Genomic DNA, 26,969 nt, shown 5'->3' on the forward strand with positions numbered 1-26,969 from the left:
TCTTTTTCTTCTTTCTCCTTGATTTGTGACGTAACATTTTCTTTAGGTTTCCATGTAGCGCTCTTCCCTCTTTGGCTTCTATTGCTCAATCATTTTTTGCTTATATAGTGTGCCACTGCATTTGTTTATTTTTTCATTACTTTGTCTTATCCTTATTGTATTCATGTCTAAATTTTGTTATGATACTACTATAAATCTGTCACATTACAATGTACTTTATGTTATATTACGATTATGTTTTATGTATTGTAAAATTTATTTTGACTCTACAATAAATGCAGAAACTCCTGCAAAAAAAAAAATATAATGTTACGCGAGTGCAAAGCGCTAGCTTAAAATTTTTGATATTCTGACCAAACACTGCGCATTCTAGGCACATTTTGTAACAATGAAAAAGATGGGTACTTATGTAAACATTTGTGCGAGCGCGAAGTGCGAGCCGAAAATTTTGATATTCTGATCTAAAATGTTGATATCTAAGCACTTTCTGTAATCATGAACAGGATGGGCATATAATTAATCAATACGAGGGCGAACTTATTTTTTTCATATTCCCAACCAAAACTGAACATTCTAAGCATTTTTTGTGACCATGGATAGGACGAGAATCTATTTAAATAATTGATGCCAGCGCGAAGCGCGAGCTGATTTTTTTTTATATTTCTAAGCACTCATCTCTCCATAAACAAGATCGTGATCTTATTTACTACACATTTGATGCGAACTCGAAGAGCGAGATAAAAAAAAATTATATTTTGACCTCAAATTTGGACTTTCTAAGCACTTTTGGTAATCATGAACAGGATGGTCATCTAAAAAACATTTCATGCGAGCAAACATGAGTTTGTCGGACATTAATATGGCGCCCCGAGGTCGAACTTCAATTCAGCAACCCCCTCGAGGTCGAACATCAATTCGGTGCCCCCCTTTCCTCTTTTTTTTCTTCTCTCTTTCTTTCCCTCCTTTTTTTCTCTTTCTCTTCTCCTTTCCCTCTCCCCCCCTTTTATTTCCCTCTCTTTTCTTCCTCTTTTTGGTGCTCCCTTTTTCGCCTACCCTAGGGCAACCAGAATACGCACATACTAATAACGGTAAGAAGAAGAATTATAAAATCAATATAATTATCATAAATCCATTACGCTAATCACAACTATAGTAATAATAGTATTTATGATAATATATAAAAAAAATCATAACTACATTAATAAAAATAACATGTCAAAAAGCAAATTCGAGGGCTTGATCATCTAATTGAGGTGCCATCATTTACTATATGAAACACAAGTGATCGTCTCATTAAGCAATGAGGATGACCTAGATTTGCTGAAGGGTGATGGAAGTCTGAACCTATTTGGGACGATGTTTGACACCCCCATCCCCCCCCCCAGAAAAAAAACCCAGAAAACCCACGAGAAGAATAATCAACGAGCAAGTCTCACTTCATATTCTAAAAAAATATTATATTCAACCCCCTTCCCCCTTCAAAATTTGTATTAAAAATCACATTGCATACACCTGAGGCGTGCAGATTGGGTGATTTCAAGTTCAGTGTTGACCTTTTGGTGTTGGTGTTAGGTCAATTTTTACACGATTATTACACCAAACATAAATTGAAGATGGTCCGGAAAAGTCACTCACTAGTTGTTGAGATGTCAATAATGAGATCTGGATCAGTTTTACAAACCCTTTGGAGCTAGGGGAAGTAATCCAAATTCCAACGCCATCACCGGACTTGAAATCACCCATTGGAGACTTGTGAGCGCTTGCTCCCACCCCTCCCTACCCCACAAAAAAATAACGACCGAGAAAAAAAAAGATAAAATGAAAGAAAATAAAAAAGACAATGGTGTAATATGATATAATTTTCTGAATATTATATCAAAATCTATCATAAAATATTTATTTCACAAAAATCCCTCGCAACTTAAAAATATTGCCTGATGCGCTACATCTTGCCCCCTTAATTTTTTTCATCATTGTTAATTTTTGGCTTATTGTGCCACTTCATTACACCACAGACTAGCCGTGATTGCTGCTTTTCCATTTAATTTTCAAATTACTGTTCCCACCTTTAATGTGAAGATACGCTACTGTTTTGACGATTTCATAAACATACATCAAGATAGTGTCAAGTTTTAAACACACGTTATCTGCATGTACTTGTCATATACCTGTCACCAAGCTGTCTTGAATTATCATTTTCCTGAAAAAATGCAATGTTTAGATAGGATATAAAGAATTCTAAGCTTTTTAATGATTGATTCCAAATTGGATGTAATGGTTTAGTAATCTCAGTTTGGACGGGTGTTATCTTTAAGTTTATAATCATTTTCTAGAGATTTGAAAGAATCTTATTTCGGTGGCCTGGTGATAATACGTGCTTCGGGCTTTACATATAGCATAGGGAGGGGACAGTTGCCCTCGTTCCCCCATAAAAGGGGAAGAATAAGAAATCCAAAGCTAATATTTCATTAAAAAGAGAATGGGTTATAGAGGAAAGCCCTGTGCACTTCGTTCCCTCACTTCCATAAATCTAATTTAATCCCCCCCCCCCCCGCAGAAACAAAGATACATGTGTACGACGGTGGACCTGCGTGAATTTCTGTTGGTGATTTCAAGAGACGTCATAATGAAAATGACAGTTTTTATCTGATAAGGGGACACTCTCAGCCAAGCAATTAAAATACATTCTTCACGCGTTTGATTAAAAGAAATAAAATGCGAATATGAGCAGTATTAAAATGGACGAAAGGAAATCAATTCAATCCGAAGATTTCAATTTAAGTTCAAATTGAGTGGTACCTTTCCATTTCAAAGATGTTGTTGTTGTTGTTGTTGGTTTAGCTTATACGGCGCGTGTCATTCAGTAGTGAATATTTGCGCCAGCATAATTTGCGGTAATTTTATTTATAACTTTTCTGTACTTGAATCAGTTTAGTAAAAGGAAGGTACAGCGCTGCATTATTCGCGCAATTTTTGGAGAATTACAACAGACTGTCATCACAAATCACTCAATCACTTTAGATGTATTTTCTGGCCAAGCCCGGATCGGTACATTGGCCCCCACAATACCAGTCAAGGCTGTGTGATGTCTGTTGACGAAATGATCTCCATCCGAGTTTCGAAATTCAAAGTTAGTAAAAATGGGTAGGTTCGAGACAAAACAAACGTTCTGAGTCTTGTGCAGTTATCGTGCATTGGGTTAATTGTCACATCTCATATTTTGTTCAATAAATCAAATATTTACAAATTGATAAGATCATACAAAAGACATTATGTAATGCGTTCATATCAACACGTATATAATTATTTTTCCCAACATGCATGGGTTTACAAGAGTCCTCAAACATAAGATTCATGGAACTAAATACAACGTTCAATTATTTCAATTAACAATGTTAAAACGACTCGAATATACTATGTGAATCGTTGGGTCCTTCTTATACGAAGGATACCAAAGCTTTTTGATGCGAGTACTCTGTTGAATTGATAATTCTCTTTATATCCAATTCACTTTTATTTATTTCAAGTAAGAGCTTTTCCCTTTCTTGTGAGTATTCGGGACATTTTGTGCCGGATAGTCGAGAGTAAAGTTGTTTCCGGCACAGCACAGAATGAGCATAGACCTGTTTCATGGTTGTTGACAAGCCGTCTATTCTCGTTAAGATCAATATTGTTCATTCGGAGACAATGTAAAATAGATGTGCTATATATCTCTGGTTTAGAACACATTTGAAAGTTTTCGAAACCGATTTTTGAATGTCCTTCAAAGGGGATAATGTTTCATCCCATTTTTTTTGCCATATTTGTGTAAAGTACGTTTTAAGAATGCAGTTTGATTCATGCTTACTAATTTTGTTATTTACATCAATTTGGCTGTGCCGTAAACTTTGGCTGTACCAGGCAGTTCTGTAAGTTTGATTTTTTTTTCGTTTTCATTTTTTTTGTGTGTGTGTTCGTTTTTTTAATTTTTTTATTATTTTTTTTCTTTGCTGCGATTTTCGTTCATTTTTGGTTATTGCTTTGTATACATGAATTTCTTTCTTAGTGTGTGCTTTTTAAAGTGTTTTGAATTTAATTGTGTTTTTGTTTGGGTTCTTTTGGTAGCTGGTGTTGGCACGTGTATTTTTGAACTATTGTTCTATGACGTATAACCCTAATAAAACCTAAAGCTTGGAGAGCTGTCTCTGGTACACCATTGCCCTCTAAACGATGCTGCCATCATTCAACATGGCGACTGTGTAAGGATCATGAGGATAGGAGGAGTAAACTGCGTCAGTGTAACCAACACCTATAATGACATCACAACATGTTTAAATATAAACCAAAGGCCAGGAGATATAGGCCGTCAGACCTATTAACTACATATTCATCTTGCTTAAGAAGATATATAGTTGTTCTATATTATTAAGCCTCTGTTTGAAGTAGGGCAAGGAGTCTATGAAGCATACAAAGCGATCAGACACTGAGAGAAAACAAACAGGACTTGGTTTGTCTCCCATCAAACTGTTTCAACAAAATGAAATATTTCTTGATCGGGGAAAGTATGTATGTAGAATGGGCGCCCTCAGTAGCCTAATGTTGGTAATGTTAACATTTGTAAACCTTTGCATGATGATTTTGTACAAATGAATGATTAAAATGATTAAATGAACATGATTAAAAATGAAATGAAATAAGTGAATTTTAGTTTTATATTTTCAACCCCTCATAGTTTTACTGCTATTCGTTTCTTTTAATATAAAGTAATACATTATTTATAATGCTTTCGGATAATCTGGTCAAAGCTGTAGATCCATATAGATTTATCTTGTTATTGGTAAGTTTCAGGTTGATCTAGCTGACACGTATTTATTGATATTTAGATAATGAATAAATCAATAAATGACAACAAATGCATTACCTAAATTAATCAGTAAATAGATTAATCAATCAATTAGTTATTGAGTAATTGCCTAACTTGATAAATTCATCATCGAGTAAGAAATATATAATGATCGAAGAATTAAAAAGTGAATTATTGTCCCCCTGCTATATTTACGAGCTTTTACATATAAAAGTCCACAGACACACTCATAACCCGCGCAGTTCTCATAATTTGTTCCTTCAAATCCCCACTCATAATACAAAGATAACTTTGGGAGATCGTGCTTTTGCCTCGGCAGCCCGAAAATTATGAAATGGTTTGTCATATGTAATAAGATATTGTCCATCAGTAAAAAGGTTCAAACCTAGACTAAAAACCTATCTGTTTAGATAATTGCTATAAACTTCTTTTTCTCCTTTTCTAAATAATGTTAAATTCGCATATAAAGCAGTGGTGTTTTTTCGTTCTTCGTATTTCCTTTAAATTTCCTCTTTTCTAACTTTCATTTGATTTTGACTTCCTTAATATTATTTTCTTCATCTACTTCCCCTTTTTTCTCCCTCACTGCCTTTACTTTTACTAAAGGAAAAACCTTTAGTGCTTGATTGTTTAGTTTGGTCGCATTGTGGGTGCGTCGTGGTCTATTGGTTTTGACTCTCGCCTTTCAAACAGAGGGTCGTGGTTTCGAATCCTAGCCATGGCATGTACCCGGCAGGATTAATCCCTTGCATGCACTGAACGCCGGTTGCTCGAGCTAAAGCCGGGGGTAATAATTGCAAGCTCTTTGTATCCTCGGGCAAAAAACGCTATATATCTAATCATTGTCATTATTATTACCATTATCATTATCATCATTATTATTATCAATATTATTGTTATTATTATTATTATCATCATTATCATCGTAAACATTATATGGAGAAAAAAAAGAGAGGAGGAACTAACATGACTAAGCAGCATGGTTTAAGAAAACTAATATTTACGTCGAATCTTCATTAATGTGTTTATCTAATTTTTCCGCTTAGTAGTATAAATCATGCTTATTAAAACCAACCTGACCTCACATGATGGGCTCTGCGAAGTGGAGAGAGAAAATGTGGGATGACAGTATTCGAAATATAAAATGAAAAAAAAAATGATAATATGCTGTACCAGCTGGCTCCCATTAGAATCATACACAATGATTTTGACGTTGCCCTATATTGTAATTGCACTCACTCAACTTTTGCACTCTTCGATAATATACAGTAACTGTCAAGAATACTTCGCACCTATTAATGATCGTTACTGTTAGTCATTTAAGGTGAAATTATTTTCTATACGTCACATCGGAAACCTACGTCATCAATATTTACTCCATCATATTGGAACCCAATCTAAAATTGACTCAGTCAATGGGCTCACCTTGACTTCTCAGAAACAGAGTTATCTGACCTCTAATATGTACAGTGTCCCATCAATAAGGAGGCCTATATGCCTACGCAGATTGTTTATGCTGTCTGAATATTGAAAAGATCCGGCACGAGGCTTTCCCAGGTATTGTGTTCATGGGGGAGGAGAGGAGGCATGTAGGGTTGCCTCCTAACCAAAATGTTAATGAATGCATTTGTTGACAATGGTGTGGATATACTGCTGAAACTATAGGCCTACCAGATGTTTAAAAAAAATCCTGGTCGATTATCTACCTGTACGATTTAACCATAACCCGCTGGGTGAAAGGGTGAAATATGAAATAAACTAAATATGTTATAATCACATAATTAATCTTAAAAAAGTTTGATTCCTTCCAATATAATTAGGAATTGTAACCTACTGCCTTTTTACGATGGGGGGGGGGTATTTCCATCCACATTTTCTCTAAGAGCTAATGATATTCTAACGCGAAGCACAAGCTGATAGTTTGGGATATTTCACTTACACTCTAAGAAATGAAGTGCTAATTTAGCTCTTAAAGAGCGTGTATAGTGACTGCACTTCGGAGTGCTGATTTGTCTAGTTCAAATTTGAACGAGAAAAATCAGCACTCCGAAGTGCAGTCACCATACACGCTCTTTAAGAGCTTAATTAGCACTTCATTTTTTAGAGTGTAGATTCAGATTTTGAACAAAATGAGCGCGAAGCGCAAGGAGAATAATTTATAGGCCTATGACTACTGACCTTAAAAGGGGACATTTAAAGACCTGTTTGCGAGACTGGTTTAGAATATAAGTATCTCATGAATCAAACAATGCGAGCACAAAGTGCGAGCTGAAAAAAATGAGAATTTTAACCTAAACACGTGTTATTGCCAGCATTTTTTAATTATAAAGAACATGATGTTTATCTCATCAAAGAAACATTCGAGCTGATTTTTTTAAAAAATATTCTTTAATAACTCTATTTAAGGTACCCATGATTGGGACCTCATTAATCGAACTTCGTCATTCATTAGCCGATTCTTGCCCTTCTCTTGTTTTTTCTTTCCCTCTTTTATTTCTCCCTTTCCCTTTCTTATATCTTTTCCCTTTTCTTTCTTCCCTTATTTTTATTTTTTATATTTCTTCTTTCTTGATCTCCATTTTCCTCTTTTTGCGCCTCCAAAAATTGTTTACAATTGGGGCGTACGCATGCGGCCCCCTCCCCCTTCCCCTTGGATCCACCTTTGGTAGGCCTATCGTGATTAAAGGACAAGTCCACCCCAACAAAAAGTTGATATGAAAAAAAGGAGAAATATCCAACAATTAAGCAAAACACTGAACATTTCATCAAAATCGGATGTAAAATAAGAAAGTTATGACATTTCAAAGTTTCGCTTAATTTCACAAAACAGTTATATGTACATCCTGGTCGGTATGCAAATTGGCAGACTGATGACGTCACCCACTCACTTTTTCTTTTGTATTTTATCATATGAAATATTTTAAGTTCTCCTCCAAGTAAACAAAGTTTTATTTCTCCTTGAACATGTGGAATTACCATTATTTTAACAGTTTATGGTTAAGGTAGCCTAAGTTGGTCTTTATTGTCAAATTTGTAAAAATTGAAATATTGTATTATTCAAACAATAAAAAAACAAAAGAAATAGTGAGTGATGGACATCATCGACTTTCTCATTTGCATATATCGCTGAGTTGTGCATTTAACTGTTTTGTGAAAAATAAGCGAAAATTGAAAATGTCATAACTTTTTTTATTTTACATCCGATTGAATAGGGGAGCGTTTCATGAAAGGACTTGTCGGACGTTTTATCCGACAAGTCCCATTTTATCCGACAGTTACTACAGTAACGGTGCCTCTCAGCCAATCAGAATCAAGGAAAGATGTCAGATCTGACAACTTGTCGGACAAAAATGTTGATGAAACGGTCCCCCGATTTCGATGAAATTTGCAGCGTTATGTTTCTTTGATTTTTCTCTAAACGATTCAAATAAACAATTTTCTGGGGTGGACTTGACCTTTAAGTTCATGATCAGTCGATGATAGTTTCCTATTTTGAAAGAAACCATAAAGAAAAAAAGAATGTTTTTTTGATGATTGAAAATTAGTGAAAATGTAAAATTTAATAGATGATTTTCAATTCGATTTTGTTATTGTTTTAGCAATTAACTCTTCTTGTACAAATCAATTTTCTGTTATGTTGGAACAGAACACTCCTGTTGAAATAGGCAAAAAAAGAAAGAATTAAAACTAAATCTAATTGGGAAGGAGTCCCCGTAACCTATCACCCTCCTCGAAATTTTGGCAATACGCACTCTGTTTGGAAGCCTGACAATGCAAGCATAAAAATGCCTGATTGCTAAGACTATTCAATAATTCGGGCATTCCCCTATTTGGGATGTTTTCCATTTTCGTCATCATCGATCAAAGAGAGAAGTTTTGAGGACATGCCTTCCGAGATTCTGCGGTTCGTTTCGAAGGTGAAGTTTTTGACAGCTGTTAGTGGACATAATTCAGGGTTAAAATGCTGATGCATCTGCAAGTAATAAAAGATTTTTGACCGCAGTAAAGCGGGATGATGCTCATGAACCCAGTAAAAAGATAGTAAAACGTGTCATCGCTTTGCTAACATCAATGTCAATGCTTTTTGACTCTTCACAGGAACATCGGTAAAGAGCGGTCTACAGCAGGCCCGAGGCAAACCCACCCGCCAGCTGTCGCTCCAGTCACCCGAGGAAACGTGCCCACCGATCTTTCAAAGGCATATCGGAGACAAGCGGCTGAGGGAAGGAGAGTGTTTTAGCCTGGAATGCGCCGTACTGGGTCACCCGAAACCTAACGTCAAATGGTTTCATAATGGACTCAGGATTTCAGAGAGGATAGGCGAACGAGAAATACAAACCAGGGGCAAAAAGTAAGTTATCTGTCATGAAGTACATGTTGTGAGTTGTTTGACCACCAATATGGACTGAATAATGGAGTAGCTAGAGGGCATCACTTTCTCAATCTGGAAAATAGTAAGCCTAACAGTAACAAATGAATCTGTTGCTTTAATCATAGCCTCAGCTATTAGCTCCATGCTTTAATCATAGCCTCAGCTCAGAAGGAGTATAGTTATTAATCGCTACAGGGTATTCATTTGTCTCGCAATATTATGGTCACCAAGGAAATTTGTGATCACTCTCGCAAAAAGTGTTCACTAGCTTACAAGTTCACGAGCTTTGAGTGCCGCTGCAACTCTTTATCAAGTGACAAAATTATCTGATAACATAGTCTATTTACACCAATCTCCAGGACCGTATGCAGGAACGCGGGAACAATAAGTGTGCACTGACCCGTTGTGTGATCAGTCGGGCGTTTCACCAATCAGTATAGGTTCAGTGCTACAGCTGTAAATAAACACATTTTTTTACAGTGCTAACTTAATTGAACCAATCAGTTGTGGGGGCATCGAGGACTATTAAGACTCGTCTTTCAATTTGAAGGACGTGGGATCGATTCCAAGCCATGACGTGTTTTCCTTCAGCAAGAAATTTACCCACATTGCGCTGCACTCAACCAAGGTGAGGTTAGTGGGTACCGGCAGGAAGTAATTCCTCAAAAAGCTGTGCGCACCGGAATTGGTAGACTAGCTTAGCTGGGGTAATATAGGAGCGTTTTGAGCACCTAGCAAGGTGGATACGTGCACTATACAAATCCTATATTATTATCATAGTTTTTGCTTAGGTAGAGGATGCAGATAGAAACTTGTTTGTATAATTCAGCAGCGCTTATTTTTTGTAATTTTTCACTTCGTAATTTTTTAGTATGAAAAAATTATAATCATATTTTATACCTCTTGTGATTCATCACATTGATGTGAAATTAAATGAATAAATATTGATATTCTTAATCATCAATTCACCTGGAGACTATACCTGAGATAAGTTTATTGATATCTGCACTAGCATCAGTACGTTCACCCTTTTCTTTTAAAACACCCCCACCGGGGGGGGGGGGGCTAAACTTCTGTTCCTGAGTATCACCAATTGGGGAAACCATAGAGATTACTTTTTTTCCTGTTCCGGAGACCCTCAAATTTAGGATTCCTAAATTTCCAGTGCGTGCTCATCATTAACTTCTCAGCGGGTTGGTTTGGCGAGCTCGATCGGCGCTTGGCCAGCCCGCAAAGTTCCCGTGCCGCGATCAGAGCTTACTAGCCCAATTCACAAAATCTATATGAACATGACGTGCACACTTTACAGCCACTGCATATGTTTTGGCTGGAGACCACCATTTTTTGATGACATAATTCCAAAATATTGCATTCTGAGCAATCCTTAAATTATTTCTCATTCCCGCATGAGTGAGCAGAAACAATTTGAAGAGGGGATACCAAAAAATCTGGGTTTCAAAAAAAAATCCAGACTTTTAAAAAGTTCAATATCTGCTCGGTAATTTGATACCTCAATTACAGAAAATATTCAAGAAATAAAGTTCTGGTTATTTGAAATAAAACTTTAATTTCAATAATTTCATAAAATGAAGAGGTTTTACAGGCTAGCGTTCCAAGTCACTTGACACTCCGTTTTGTTGATGATCAGCCATGCATTATGTCTTTTGTTAACCGAGCAATAGCTTCTGTGGGAAACAGGTGAAAACATGTTTATTTAATGAAATTATGGAAATACAAGTATTGTTTCGAGGGGAAAGGAACTTTTTCACTTCTTGACCATTTTCTGTGATTAAGGTATCAAATAAAAGAGCAGATATTGAACTTTTTAGGCATGTGATTTTCTTTTTGAAATTCAGATACGCCCCGCCTAATGAGTTTTTGGTATCCTTTCTTCAAATAGTTTTTGTTCACTCATGCGTGAATGGGGAAAAATCTAAGTAATTTCAGATGAAAGAGGAGATTCTAAGCTTTACATTGGTAGGTCACTTGTCTATTGTATTTGTGATTAAGTTATGATAACTCATCGCTAAATCTCGGTTTCATTTTTGTGGGACGCACTGTATAACTATAATGTTAAAAGAAAACAGAATTTATCTAAAGATAATGCCATTTTCCTTGAAATCAATGTTGCAAAAAAAAGTGCTTTAACCTGTTAAAGACGGGTCGATTTTGCTGTATTCTTCAATAGATCCCAGACTGCATACACAGATTCAGTCTGACAATAGGTCAAAGAACAAGTGGAAAGTGAAAGATTTCTCATTTATAACATTCATTTAACAGGATGATTGGAATGATAATAATTGCCAAAGAAGGCACTGTATGATGACACCTTTATCCTCTTACTATAGGTCATTGGTATGGTTGAGTGCTAAAATGTAGTCTTACTGTGAATCTATTGGGGTTTTTTTTTTATTCCATAGCAACATGATTATTGGAAAAAATTATGAAGTTGTAGATTCAAAGACTTGTTTTATTTAATTTAAATTAAATCTATTTTTTATATTCTCTGTTGAGATTTTATTTTTCCTCTTGAAAATGAAAGGCTAAAAGAAAATTATGCTTTGGAAAGAGAGAGAGAAAAGGAGATGTCTTGCTACTAGACTAATCCTGAGTGATAGGAGCAGTTGTCAGTTAATCATGACCTTGTATGTTAGACTCAATAAATGATGTGTAGGGTCCTATGTAGGGTTAACACAAATAATAATCATTACCCTGATAGAAAATGTGCATAGGAGTAGAAGTGGTATGGATTGATAACCATAGCCATGTGATGGCTCTCCTGAGAGATAAGTTCTGGTTATGATCTATGGAATTCTACCAGAGAAAATGTCTTAAAGATAAATTCCAGTTTTGGTAACGATCTCAAAATGACTTTTTACAGAATCTAATATAATGATCACCCAAGTGTCTGTTTGTATGAATAAAAAATATGTGCCAAATGATTCTGGGAGAAATTGTGTAATTGCTGAGAAATAAGCAAAATAAGCGCGGATTCGGTCACTTCCGTCGGGTCTTTATTCCAGCAATAATAATACAATGTCCCACGTGTGCCTATCTGTGTTGGTGATCTTCAGTGTGAACGTTTTTCAGCGTAGATTTCAAGATTTCACAAAGTTCAGTTTATGTAACTGTACCAGATCTAGATCCTCGATGATATTCTGATAATTAAACCTGAGTTTACAGAGTTTCTCATGAAATCAGTGTTTACTGCAACTACTGGCATTTCTCTTTAATGTGACTGAAAATATTTTATTGTTATGCTGACTTATGCACTAAAAAATCATTCTATGCTGTAATTCAGCATCTTGGTAGTCTGCTGAAGTAGCATTTACCAAATGATGAATGCAGTTTTAGCAGAAATAAACTCTGTTTTGCTTAGAGTCATGTGCACTTACTCCTGAATTTATGGATATGGATGTGCCATTGCTTTTCAATGTACTTTACAGACACTGCCCCTATTATTTGTGAGTAATTGGTGCATTTATTGATGATGATATTGTTTAATTCTAGCTTGTTTTGTAGTTGTTTCCAACAGATAGTTGGTTAACTATGCTTGGTTCATTAAGCTAGAGCTGTTGTTTTGAGGTATTCACTGGGTGTAGTATGATCACCAATCTGCAGTCTGCTGATCCTCAAAGATGCAGAGGGTGATGTGGGTTGTAGGTTATAGACCTTGGGTACCAGTTTAGTGTCTTAATTGCATAGATCATATAAAAGGAAAATAAAATTACATTTCTTTGTTTCCATGTTCCTTTCAAATATATCCATTCACATCACAGAGTCCGTTGCCTGAGAAATAGCATTCCTTCACTAGCTGGCAATGGCTTAGGGTTGCCTCACTGGTAGTCGCTTTCTGCTGACAAATTGCACAGTACCAAACTTCAAAATAAAATGCACTGTTAACACTTGTGTATAGTCCCTTAACAGTTTTTTCAACATTAAAACATATATGTCCATGTCACAATCTTATTTTGCTTGGCCTTGTTACTATAACTTTGACCTCTAGGAAGAACAGAGCCATTGGCTTCTGTTGTAAGAATGAGCAATGTAATAAGTTACCCCTTTACACCACTGCTATGCCCATGTAGTTCTTGCTAAGTCAATGAATGTTATTGATGTGGCAGAGTCTGTATGATCTCTGGAGACCCATTTTGAGCATTTTGATTTTGAAAGTCCACGTAGCAGGAGTGCCGTCTGGACAAAGTGTAGTAACAAGGAGCTTCCAACACAAGCTCCTTGGTAGTAAATAGTAATGATGCAGTACATGTACTTCATTGACCTACTAACAGCTCCGACTACGGAGCATATAGACATGGTGGAACAGAAAGAATGGAGCAACAACTCTGTCCATGTATACTGTGCGGCCACCATATTCAGTTGTCGCTACGTCCTATAAAACCAGACGAAGTTCCCTTTACATTGTTGAAATTCAGAAAATGTAGGTTGCAGCGCCAACTTCATTTGATTTTCTAAAAAATATTTGAAATTGTCAAGTGCATGCTACTTCTGCGCAATGTCCTTGCAAAATTCCGATTAGGTTTAGTATGCACGCAGAAGCGCTTAAACGGTTCCCGTTATGCTCTGCCCTACATCCAGCGGATTGCGTGACTTTTTGTATGTGGACTTAGTGCGAGTGGTGACCGCATAGTGGTCACATAGAAGCAGTACAGTAGAAATGGACAGAGGTTTTGCCACACTCTTTCTGTGTCCACATCATGTATGCTTGGTCAATGGAGTTGTTAATAGTAAGTCCTTACTGTGTCATTACTATGTACTATTCAGACGACGCTCCCGCTACGTGGACTTAGGACATGATCAAAGACCATGTGGTGGAAAATGAGACTGTGGAAATCATGCAGACTGTGCCATGTCAAGAAAAGTTCTCGCTACGCTTTCAGTATGCTGTAGTATACGCAGCAAGAACTGCCTGGACGTAGTGTTGATGTAATTGAGGTATCAGTTAGTGCTACATCCAAATAGACGAGTTACAGCAAGTCATGTAAGCTGCTGGATGTAGTCAGAACATAGCAGGAACCTTTTTGACGTACATGTAGTATGAACCGCTTCTGCGTGCAGAATAAACATGCACGCATGCAGCATAGAGCTATGTGCATGCAGTATAAACATTCACAATAACGTGGTGTGGATGTAGCACGCTCATAAAAATTTCACATCTTTCGAGAAAATCAAACGAAGTTGGCTCCACGTCCTAGGTTTCTTGTAGCGGGAACTACATCTGGTGTAAAGGGGGTATTAAGTAGTGAACCATACATGTCAGATCTCCAAATAATGTACTATAGGAAAATGAAATTTAGTATTTTCTAAAAAAAATGTGAGGTAAACACCAAGCTCTTTTTACCAATTCACAGTGATTTGTGGAAAGATTATGATCTGTCGTCAAGGTTACATGGATGATTCCCGTAGACAGTTTTGGCTTTTTCCTGAGAGATGACACTTGGTCTGAATATATAGACAAGTTCTTTACCTGGCAAGGTATATAACATGATGTTTAGACATGGATTCCAGTGAAGCCCCTATAAACTGGCTGCAAGCTATTTGCCCAGGTCTTTGTGCTCAGGCATGCTGTCTCTTAAAGGAACATTGTTCAATATACATGTACCAGAATTTGTCAGTTTGACCAAGTTTGAGGTTTGTGTCTAGAATTCAAGTTCATCCTTTCTTTAGTTTTGGCGTCTTGATTGTTAGCCTCCATTTGGAATACTAGGGTGCAGAGCTGACTCCACCCTCGTAAGATGTTAACTCATAGAAGTTGCTAGTCAAAAGGTCTACAGGTTTGATCATGGAATAGGTCCATGGTTTGATAAATCATCTGTGACATGAAGCAGTGCTGGCAGGGTCATGGTGGAATGAAATTCACATTGGTCATAACTTTAATTATCTATCATGAAACGTTTGTTCAAGTGACTGTCGGGCAATGTTACTATGATGGCAGAAAACCGCAGAATGACCATCATCTCATTAATAGTAAGCTGCTTGCACTGACCAAGTATAACGTATCCCATCATTCTTCACTGGAATGCAGAATAAAAAAGATTACAAGTACATCAGATATTACACTTATTTGAGTCCTAGCATTACAAATCATTTAAGGATTGATTCAAGGCCAGGAGTTCTCATCAGGTTGCTTCTGGATGCAATTGTTTTCCATAGAAATGCGATGGCCATGACCAGCAATCTGTATCCTCAAGGCATTCTGTTGAACTATCCCTGATAATTTCTTTGAAAAATGATATGTTACTTAAGGAAAAAAAGAATAAGTGCTTGAATGGTTTGCTGTCTTTGTCCTGCCTGCATTCCACCAAAGATATCTGTGCCCATTAAATTCACAGAGAAGATTTTAGATTGAATGCTAGTTAATGTACTAGTGTACCCCCCTACTATTATGAATCATGAGTCATATTGATGATATCATCAGTTCCTGCCACATTAATGTAGGCCTACCTGATAATCCTTACCCATAGTTATAAGACTGTTACACTGTACAGTCTAGATTAGACTTGTTTACTGATGATCCAGATCATCCAGATTTAAGGATATTTCTGGAAACCTAGTAATAAGGCATCAGTTTAGCTTTTGTCATGAATTTCAATTGAAAATTACCATAGTTGGAATTCATTTTGGATACATTATGTGTTGCTATGCCGGGCAAGTTTCGATTTGTCATGAATAGTCTTTGCTTGAAATGTATGCATAATTAGTAATCATGTCTGCTGACCCAAGCATGTGATGTTTTGTGAGAATGCATCTTTAAACATCCGGAGTGCTCCATCATGCTCCAGTACTGTGAGCTGCATTACAGCAAACTTCATGTATGTTTCAAGTGAAAATAAACATTGGTATAATGGTCTGCATTCATAGTATGTGATCACCTAGTTGCTTAAGAATCAGAGGAAACTAAATGCCAAATGAAGTTCAGATGACAGTGATCTAAAACAAAACACATTCAGTTCCATATGTAATGCTAAGAGTCCACTGGGCGGCGCCAGTTGACGCCCAATGTGGTACCTAGTGGCGTGCAGTGACTTGAACTGCCTCCCAACTGGTGTGTAACATTGCCGAAAATTGAATTTGGCAACATTATGCGCCACCACGTGCCAGTTGGGAGACAGTTTGAGCCATTCCATGCCACTAGGCACGAGGCGATACTAGGCGCCGCAGCCATAAATATTTTTTCCATAGCCGCTGCCGCGAACTGGCACAAACTGGCATCATGAGTAGCTATTAGGGGACAAGGGAGATACAAACCCTGAACTTTACTTTCTGGGAGTGTGACAGTGGTGGCGGCGGCGCCAACACCAAATCTTAACCGAAGGTTAAATTTTGGAAATGACAGCATTAGAAAGTATATGGACCTAGTTCATTAAACTTCGCCATAAGGTTAGTCAAGTATTACTGAACATCCTGCTTGAGTTTTGAGTCACATGACCAAGGTGAAAGGTCATTTAGGGTCAATGAAATTAGACTATGTTGGGGAATCAGCATCAAAATCTTAACCTAAGGTTAAGTTTTTGAAATGTCATGATAACTTAGAAAGTATATGGAGCTAGTTCTTGAAACTTGGCCATAAGGTTAATCAAGTATTACTTAAAGGAAGAGTCCACCCTAACAAAAAGTTGAAAAGTTGAAAAAAGGGAGAAAAATCCAACAAGCAAAACACTGAAAATTTCATCAAAATCGGATGTAAAATAAGAAAGTTATGACATTTTAAAGTTTCGCTTAATTTCACAAAACAGTTATATGCACATCCTGGTCGGTATGCAAATTGGCAGACTGATGACGTCACCTACTCACTATTTTTTTGTATTTTATTATATGAAATATAAAATATTCTAATTTTCTCCTCCTTGTCAAGTGAAACAAAGTTTCATTTCTCCCTGAATATGTGGAATTACCAGTGTTTTAACAGTTTATGGTTAAGTTAAGTTGGTCCTTCTCGTCAAATCTGTAAAAATTGAAATATTGTATTATTCAAACAATAAAAACAAAAGAAATAGTGAGTGATGGACATCATCAAATCTCTCATTTGCAAATCACGGAGTTGTGCATTGTTTTGTGAAAAATAAGCAAAACTTAAAACTGTCATAACTTTCTTATTTTACATCCGATTTCGATGAAATTTGCAGTGTTATGTTTGTTTGATTTTTCTCTATCGATTCAAATCAACTATTTTCTAGGGTGGGCTTGACCTTAAATATCCTGCCTGAGTTATGAGTCACACAACCAAGGTCAAAGGTCATCAAACTTTGGCCAAATTGGGGGTATTTGTTGAATTACCACCATAACCTTAAAAGTTTATGGATCTGATTCATGAAACTTGGACATAAGAGTAATAAAGTATCACTGCACATCTTCTGCAAGTTTCAGGTCACATGTTCAAGGACAAAGGTCATTTAAGGTCAATGAACTTTGGCCAAGTTGGGGGTATATGTTGAATTGCCATCATAACTTTGAAAGTTTATTGGTCTAGTTCATACAACTTGGATAAAAGAGTAATCAAGTATCACTGAACATCCTCTGCTAATGTCAGGTCACATGATCAAGGTCAAAGGTAAATGAACTTTGGCCATGTTGGGGGTATCTGTTGAATTACCATCATAACTTTGAAAGTTTATGGATCTGATTCATGAAACTTGGACATAAGAGTAATCAAGTACGACTGAAAATCATGTGCAAGTTTCAGGTCACATGACCAAGGTCAAAGGTCATTTAAGGTCAATGAACTTTGGCCATGTTGGGGGTACATGTATTTGTTGAATTACCATCATAACTCTGTATGTGTATTGGTCTAGTTCATAAAACATGGACATAAGAGTAATCAAGTATCACTGAACATCCTGTGAGAGTTTCAGGTCACATGACCAAGGCCAAAGGTCAATGGACATTGGCCATGTTGGGGGTATTTGTTGAATAACCATCATAACTCTGAAAGTGTATGGATGTAGTTCATAAAACTTGGTCATAGAGTAATCAAGTATCATTGAACATCTCATACATGTGAGTTTTAGGTCAAATGACCAAAGTCAAAGGTCATGTAAGGTCATTGAACTTTGGCCATTTTGGAGGTAATTATTAGATTGCTGTCATAACTTTCAAAATTATAGATTTAGTTTATAAAATGTGGATAAAGGGGTAATAAGTTATCACTGACAAGTCTTAGGTTGCATGATCAAGATCAAATGTCATTTATTGTCAATGAAAGTAGTATTGTATCATTATATGAATGGTGTTTTTTTGTGAATAATTATTTGATAGTAAAGTCAGCACTGCTGATTTATTGAATCGCGTGATGCAGGTGAGACTGCCAGCCTAGACGTTCCACTTGTTCATATAAATGTAGTTTATCATTGTTCTTTTAATTCATTTTTTTTCCAACATGCAACGATTGCTGAAAAAGATGTTGTTTTTTTAAACTGAAATTTCCAGCATACTCATGCCGCGGTAAGTGAATACTGAAAGTCCATTAATGGCAAGAGAGATCTCAGTCTTTATTCTATGACACAATGGCCTGTTTCTTGTTTGCATTTCAGACATGAATTGATTACCTTCCAAATTAACCCATATTATCTTGGTCAAACTGTGCAACGCAGTCCGGTTTGCACTTGACATGTTCTGAATTAGGAAGAAATCTGTGTTGATCAAAATTTGTTTGAACTCTCTCTCCAAGAGTTAACACGGGATTGCTCTTTGATTTGTAATTTAAAAATCATATTTGTAATTTAAAAATCATATTTGTAATTTTAGCTTCAGAAAATTGACAAACATACCCTTGGTTTAATCTGAACTTAGATTCAGAGGAAAGTAAATGGAGGGACTTTGGGGCATTTGATCTATATCAATAGAATGAGATACAACTTGTAATGGTGGAATGAAAGTGAAACTAGTTACAAGACCAGCTTGTTCCAAACTCAATGTTCATTCACACTGTGGGATAATATTCAAACATATTTTTTTATTTGCTTTCTAGTCATCCCATGTAAATGTTTAAAAGCTTTAGATTTGCAAATAATCATGAAAAAATATTGGAGCAAAACGTAAGGCATTATTAAAAGTCAAGTCCATCCCACCAAAATGTTGAAAATGCTGAAAATTTCATCAAAATCGCATGTAAAATGAGAAAGTTACAGCATTTGAAACTTTCTCTTATTTTTCACAAAACATAAATATTCGCTAATTTTATAGTGACATATAAATTAGACGATTGATGATGTCCCTCACTCACTATTTCTTTATTTTTTTAACCAATATTTCTTTTTTGCATATTTATATAAGGACTGACTTAACTGAACCATGTAATATCAAAACAATGCTAATTCCACATGTTCATGGAGGAATTAATCTTTGTTTCACTTGACAATGAGAAGAAAATTAGAAAATATCATATTTTCATATAATAAAATACATAAGAAATAGTGAGTGGATAACATCAGCATTCTCCTCATTTGCATACCATCCATGATGTGCATATAACTGTTTTGTGAAATTAAAGTGAAACTTCAAGATATCATAACTTTCTTATTTTACATCTGATTTTGATGAAACTTTCAGTGTAATGCTTGTTAGATTTTTCTCTTTTTGTGCATTCAATATTTTGTTGGGGTGGACTCGTCCTTTAAAGATGATGGTTTGAAGCCTTATGATGCCTTTGTTTGTGTACAATCTGTCAGGGGTATCAATCATTATGATCCATGTAGGGAAGATATGAGAAGATAGGGTCTCAATATACTTGCACTTCCAATCTTTGACCTGACTATACATGAACCCTCAACGAAAAAGTTCACAATGTGAATGGGTCAGTGGACTGGTTCACATGGTATCATGTTGACTATAAGATATAGTAATAGTTTTGTTCTAAAGCTTTTTTCTTCAAAGTTATAACCTTAAAGAAGAAGTAAGTTCCCTTGCACAAAATTTTCCCTATAGCTCCATCTTGCACCCTGAACTCGTTGATTATGTCACCTCTGGATATCCCGGAATGCCTAATTCTGTTCTCTCAAACATTTATTAAAAATCATGCTGAAATTATTTTGATTTTATTCAATGCTACCATTGTATGATGTGATAATTACTGTTTTTACACGCTGCATCGGCTGGCGGTGCAGACTCGGCTCGCGGATTATTGTGCATTGCTTTTACACACTGCCCCAGCTTGCAGTGCAGAATTGGCTCGCATTTTGGTTTCAGTAAATATTCAGATTTTTTCTTTCTTATGTTTAAATCCATTGTCTGATTGTCAGATGAATTAAAGATTTTATCAATTTTTGTTTTTGTAAATTTAAATTCAAACTGTATTTTTGATTTAACACCACTTCTCAAACATAAAATTAATCAGTCAAAAACGATAAGTATACAATCTTTGCATATTGCCATCTAATGTAGAGAATAGATATCAAACATACTTGCACTTCCAATCCAAACTTAAAAAAGCAGTGAATTATGTATAAACAACCAAAGTTCATTGTTTTAATGAATAACTCATTACAAAACATAATAATGGCCATTATATTTGTGTTACATTGAAGTGATATGTTAGCTTGGATTGTTTTCAATGATTTCTTTTATATTAGTTACAATTTCATAATTATGTAATATTTCATTAATGTTTTGAGGAATTATTACTGCAATATTATGCATAAAGGTTCTTTAGACTGACATGCAGATCCAGTTAGGACCATATTGCTTGCTAGTTGTTGCACTTGGAGCTCAGAACAAGCTATGCATATGAATCCCTACCCCCTGGAACTTGACGATACAACTGTGTCTCTCACAGCATTTCATATTTCTCTACTTTATGAAATTAAATGAAATTTACGCGCTGATATTCTTTTTCATGACTAACATGCCAGGCCGCTAATGCTAAATTTTGTTTTCATCTTTTGTACCCATGAAAGCAAAACTGACATCAGGAAACCTGGAAATATGTGAAACAGATAACTTGTTCATAATGTTAGAAGTTTCCTTAGATTTTAAACCGTGAGAAGCTCATGTGAACATAACACTGGCTTGTAGGTTAATAGGGTGGCATTTTTGAGCTTCAATTAATAGTGCAGATAGATACGAACTGTCAATGTCCACTCCTTGAATAATTCATCACAGACGGACCCCATCCTTTCTCTCTCTCTTTACCCTTTCCTCTTTAGCTGGTCAGATCAAGTTGAATTACACATGTATTTCAACTCGGCTTTTATTTTAAGCCTCACTAATATCCTACAGAGTGAGTGAGCTTTGAAGTTGCGAATCAGAGAAAAGTGTCCTTGAAGATGTGAGCTTCCTAAATGAAAGAAATGTGCTTTCTGTGTCTTCTTTCTTTATAAAAATCTTTGTACAGAATGCTTATACAAACTAATTTTCATGGAAATGAACTTTGAATATCCCAAAGTTATTATTAGGTACCAGACAAAACAGTATTAATCATTAGGAACTGGAATATCATTGACTTTGTCAGACAGTGTATTGTGAACTCACTTTTTCAGTACATGCCAAAACTGTATGCTTCTAAATAACTCAGTATTGTTGCGATATCGTGTTATTTTGACAATGCATATGTACAGGTATTAATAGGGTTCAGCCAGTGGTGAAAGCAGAGCACACTTTGTCATTAAATAGATGATTGCATAACAATAAAAACAAACAGGCATATTTCAAACACAATCAAAAAGTAAACATAAGAAAATATTTATGCTTTTTTTGATAACTAACAAGCATTGTCCTAGTTACAATGTTCTTGTTCATGAAAGTAATGACTGTAAAATAAGCAAAATATTTCGGATGGCTTTCATGTCACTAATCACACTTTGAGGGTCCTGTAGGATGATATGAATATCAGTTTTATATCTTATTTGGGTGATGTTCGTATTTATAATTTTGTTATTATATTATGTGTATCTATTTTGTAATTAAAGGGCCCCCAACGAAAACCAGTGTTTGTACTGATTGGGCTACCCTTTTTAAATATGTGAAATAAATAAATAAATAAATAAATAAATGTAGAAGATGGTGTCCTTGGTTCTATTTCTTTAATGACTTTGCAACATCAAAGTATGGAATATTTCTAATTACATACATCATCATCTGACCAATATTCATTTAATTTGAACCATGCCTTGGATTTTTTGTAGCAAACTATGAAATAAACAGAAAAAAACATAAGAGAATATCTAATGGTTGGTTTCGGTATGTATGTTGCCATTTGATATTTCTATGATGTTTTTAATCAAATAAACCATCTACTGATCTACTATCTTGGGTCTGTATATCTAGTTATCTTGGATTATTGCCTAATATGTTGTTGAGCAACAGATCTTTTTATTTATATTGAAAATTTGTTGTGTTCAGAATAATATCTGAGTCATGTGACAATGAAGCATTACATATTTCAGAAATGTACTGCTATTATAATCCGCATTGACATTTTCCCCCTCAACCGTCTATTGAAAATACCCCTGCCACTCACTCATCAGTCCACCATAGGTCTTCTACCCTCTAAGTCAGTAATTATCTTCCTCACAAGGGGCGCAACGACCTTGTCCTCTCCTAGACCTCTCTCAGACCCCTCTCCTGATGGCTTGATCTCTGTCATATCTCTTTCACCTTGCCATCCATTTTGATATGGTATCCAGTCTTTTTCATTTATTGCATGTTCCATGTTTTTCAGTTAAAGGCTATTTTTAATCTTAGATTTCATCTTTCTTCAATTATTATAGTTCACATCTACCCTAGATCATGTAATGCATGAGGTTTTTATAGAAATGTTTTGTAGTGACTTTGATTGACAGGAGTTAAAACATTAGGATTGTTCTATTGTACAAACACCTTAACAAACAAAATTCATGTACGGACCATGTACATTTTACTTGTAATAAACATGAATGTATTTAAAGATGAAAAAAATGTAATCTTTGTAAAGCCGAATAGTATTACATCTGCAACACAAAGCTGTTCAAATAATATTTATTGTATGAATATATTTCAACATTTGTTTCAAACTTTGGAACAAATAATGTGAACAGCTAGTGACATTTTTTGCTATTGTAATAGCACCGATACTTTACAATCTACTGTAGATCAAGGCTTGAAGGATTATTTCATGTCTTGGTTTTACAGTGACTAATGAAATCATTTTCATTTACTTCGCATCTACCCGTATCTGGTCTGGTGGAGTATAATCATATGTTTTATCTCTGATTTTTTCTTACATATGTATAATTGTATGATGTACTGATTTTTGAAAATTATTTTTCACTATTTCAACATCTACTGTAGATAATGATTTTTTTTTAATGACATGGTTTGCTAATAACTTTTCTTATATAAACTTTGTATAATTTACTGAAATTGTTTTGTTATTCCTTACTACCGTAATATTTACTCTAGATTATGATTTGGGACAAAATTTCATGAAAGGGTTTGTCAGTGAATAAGGTACTGGATATATTTCACTCCTCAATACCAATTCTAAATCTCATATAGACCATCTTTCAGGGGATTATTTTGAATGGTTTGTTAATCTTTCTCTAAAGTCTGTGTTAGCCATTTGAATTTTATTCATTACCGGGACTTAATTAACATCTGTAGACAACAGTTCAGGGGTTTTTTTCATGTTTTTTTTTTCATTGCCCTTTCTTACTTAAACTTTTATAAAATTCCTTGCATTGATTTTAGAGCAAATTATACTACCAGGATCTTAATTTAAATTTCAGTTCAATTCGGTTGATTTATTTCCACTTAATGTCAAATATACTTTGGGCACTACAAGTCTATGTGCGTTATATTTATTCTTCATGTCAGGAAAAGTGTAGGTCACAGGACGTATGAGAGTGTGAGTTAAGCACTGTGGAAAATATCTCAAAATGTGTTAAACTTTTTTAATACCTTTTCTTTATAGAATGATTTGTAAATGAAATATGTTTGCAATGTTCTCATTGTCATTTAATTCATCTTTGGATTCCAATTCATTGTGATGTAATATAATTTATACTACAAAAAAAGCAAACTAAAAATGACATAGATTTTGAATAAACAATGTGCATTTTATTTCTTAACACACCAAGAGCAGAGTTAATCTTATCAACAGGGCATGTTTGAGAAATTTATGACAAATTAAGGCTTATGATATGAAGTATTGTGTTACGTGCACCATGTGTGTCTGCAGTAGTTACCCATCTCGAGAAGACTTTCAAGAGATGTGATGCGATCCAGACTTGAGTAGTAATCATTATGAAGGGAAGGGGATGGCCTCTTGATGGCAGTAATTAAACTGTGGCGGTCATATGTCATCCCTTGAAATAGCTCTCAAGATCTCACTTCTTCATTGATAGTCTGCATCTTCAGACTTTTTTAGTTGTACCAGAACAAAGAGATTTGATCCATGTTTATGAGATTTGACCTTTTTATGCATGATTTGCCTTAGACCTATTAACAAGACTCTTCTGCATCTATAGTATAGGAATTTCTTCTCTGCACATTACCCAGAGATTGTCATTACTTCCCATTGTTTGTCAGTGCTGAAGTTGAAAGATAGATGATCAAATTTGAAAAAAAGGAGCTGAGTGAAATTCATACTAAAAGGTGTTGGTCAGACTTATGAATGTGAAGGTTACTTTAAATGAATCGATTAATTTTGCATTTTGTGAAAGTGTTTTTAATTGATATTGTGCTACCGCATTTTATTTTTTGTTTGAGGTTATTGGTTTATGTTTTTCATTTGAAAAAAAAAAGGATGAAAATATCAAAAGCCACTTCATGATTTGTTTTATGTTACAGACTCTTCCATGGCCATTTAGAAAAGACATCAGTATTGCTTCTTTTCCACCAAAATAGATCCATCCCAACAACAAGTTGATTTGAAATTTGAAAACAGTGAACAAGTAGAGAAAAGTCAGACAAGTCTGGAACAGAAAATATCCTCAAAATTGAATGTAAAATAAGAAATTTTATTTCAGATTTAAGATCTTGATTGTTTTTCACAGTGTACATTCCATTCATTATGCCAATGAGGGAACGGTGTCACACACTGGCATATTGGATTTTCATAGTATGAAATATAAAAACAATGATCAGTCAATTTAAGATATGGTGAGAGTAAAGATGATGATTTTACATGCCCCGTGAAGAATCAAACTAAGTTTTTCATTATTGGAGGAAAAAATATTCAATTTTTATAATGCAAGAATGTCACCCATGATCCATTGTGGATTTTTTTTTTACTTTGCAAAAGTCCAAATTGAACAGTATATTCAGGTGTTTCTGGTTTATGTCATATTTTATTGATATTGACAGTGATATGCTTGTTTGATTATCTTCTGCGATCATTCAAATAACTTTTTGTTGGAGTGGACTTGATCTATGAAGTTCATATCCACTGAGACTAAAGTGCTGTCTTTTCCTGTTACCCATATGATGCAGTACTGTAGTGGATAAAATGAATATACTTTCCAATACACAATTACACAATGTAATTTTTCATTTTTGTTTTCAATGTAAGTTACCTCTAGTAAGACTAAACATACCCTAGTACTATTTTATATCCCTTCAGACTGATAGTCATACACCTTAATACTTGAAATGTTAAACCAATAATTGAAAGGTTAGAGGAGTGATAATGTTTTCCACATGTTATGCATAAAGCTGAATCCAACAATATGTTGGATTGAAACCATTTAAATGTAAGTTGAAACATTTAGAAAAGGTCACTCCTCCAACCTTTCAAATGTTGATGTAACGTTTCAGGTTTTAGATTGTAAAGTGAAAAAGCATCCACTTCAAATTGATGTTTAAAAACTTTGCGTTATTCCTTAATTGCATATTAAACTGACAAACATGTATCATACTAATTTGAAGGTTTTGTTCCGAAGCCTGTCTCATGTCTTCAGAAATCTTTTATATTTTAAAATTGAAATATACAGGCATTTAGCTTTCTAAACTGTTTGGATTTCTTTCATTTCCGTTCCTATAAATCATCAAACAAAAATAGATTTAAATGTCTCAACTCAGACAGCCAAAGTCTATGCCAGTCTGCACTGCCTCATATATCATACCCTTCCCTGTTAGTTTGCTACTGGTTGTTTGCATTGGAAAGCTATTATAATTTCAAGATCTGTGAACAGATTTATATATTGCCTAATCTTCCAGCCCAGACTTATCCCATTCCCTGGCTTTCCTGTAATCTTGTTTGCCATCTCTCAGATCCATGCAAATGGTAATTGTGTTTTTGGGAAGATTCTAGAGTGAAGCGAAAATAGTTTTAATTCTAATCTGCATAGTCAAGTATGCACTATGTCTATATCGTCGGCGTTCATCCAAACCGTCATATCCGTCAATTTTGGTATAAAAAAATGATTTTGAGATTTTTGCAGAAAATGAAAGCACAGGTCCCATTCTATTCATAACTAAATTTCTAGGAAGCAATTTATTTTATTTTCTGAGATATGAGGGGATTTTAATGGCGATCACGTACAATTTTTTAATAAAATGCGCAAATCGCATTGGAAATTTATGTGTACTGTAGCAGAGCGATATGACGTTTTGACTGATTGCGATTTCAATGCGTGCGGTCAGCCAAACCGTCGTACACGGCCATTGACACTGCATTGACTTTGCGCTTGAAAAGCGATACAATGTTTTGACTGACCGTGCGCATTGAAATGGCGGTTAGGGTTATTGTATCCCCTATGATGTTTTTGTATTTTTCTAGCAATGAATATGTTGTAAGGCTGGGGAACTAAGTGTGAAAATTAT

At 35.2% G+C, this 26,969-nt stretch overlaps 1 protein-coding gene across 1 annotated transcript in view; it reads left to right on the forward strand.

The window, feature by feature from the left end:
- The window catches only part of LOC121424918 (striated muscle preferentially expressed protein kinase-like), a 116,974-nt gene that overhangs the window by 12,624 nt on the left and 77,381 nt on the right, over positions 1 to 26,969 (forward strand). The window contains exon 2 of the mRNA XM_041620811.1: positions 8,942 to 9,194. Within this exon, the coding sequence (XP_041476745.1) occupies positions 8,942 to 9,194 (253 nt within the window). The remainder of the gene's footprint in view (positions 1 to 8,941; positions 9,195 to 26,969) is intronic.

Source organism: Lytechinus variegatus, chromosome 1 (genome assembly GCF_018143015.1).
Source record: "Lytechinus variegatus isolate NC3 chromosome 1, Lvar_3.0, whole genome shotgun sequence".
Lineage (NCBI taxonomy): Eukaryota > Metazoa > Echinodermata > Echinoidea > Temnopleuroida > Toxopneustidae > Lytechinus > Lytechinus variegatus.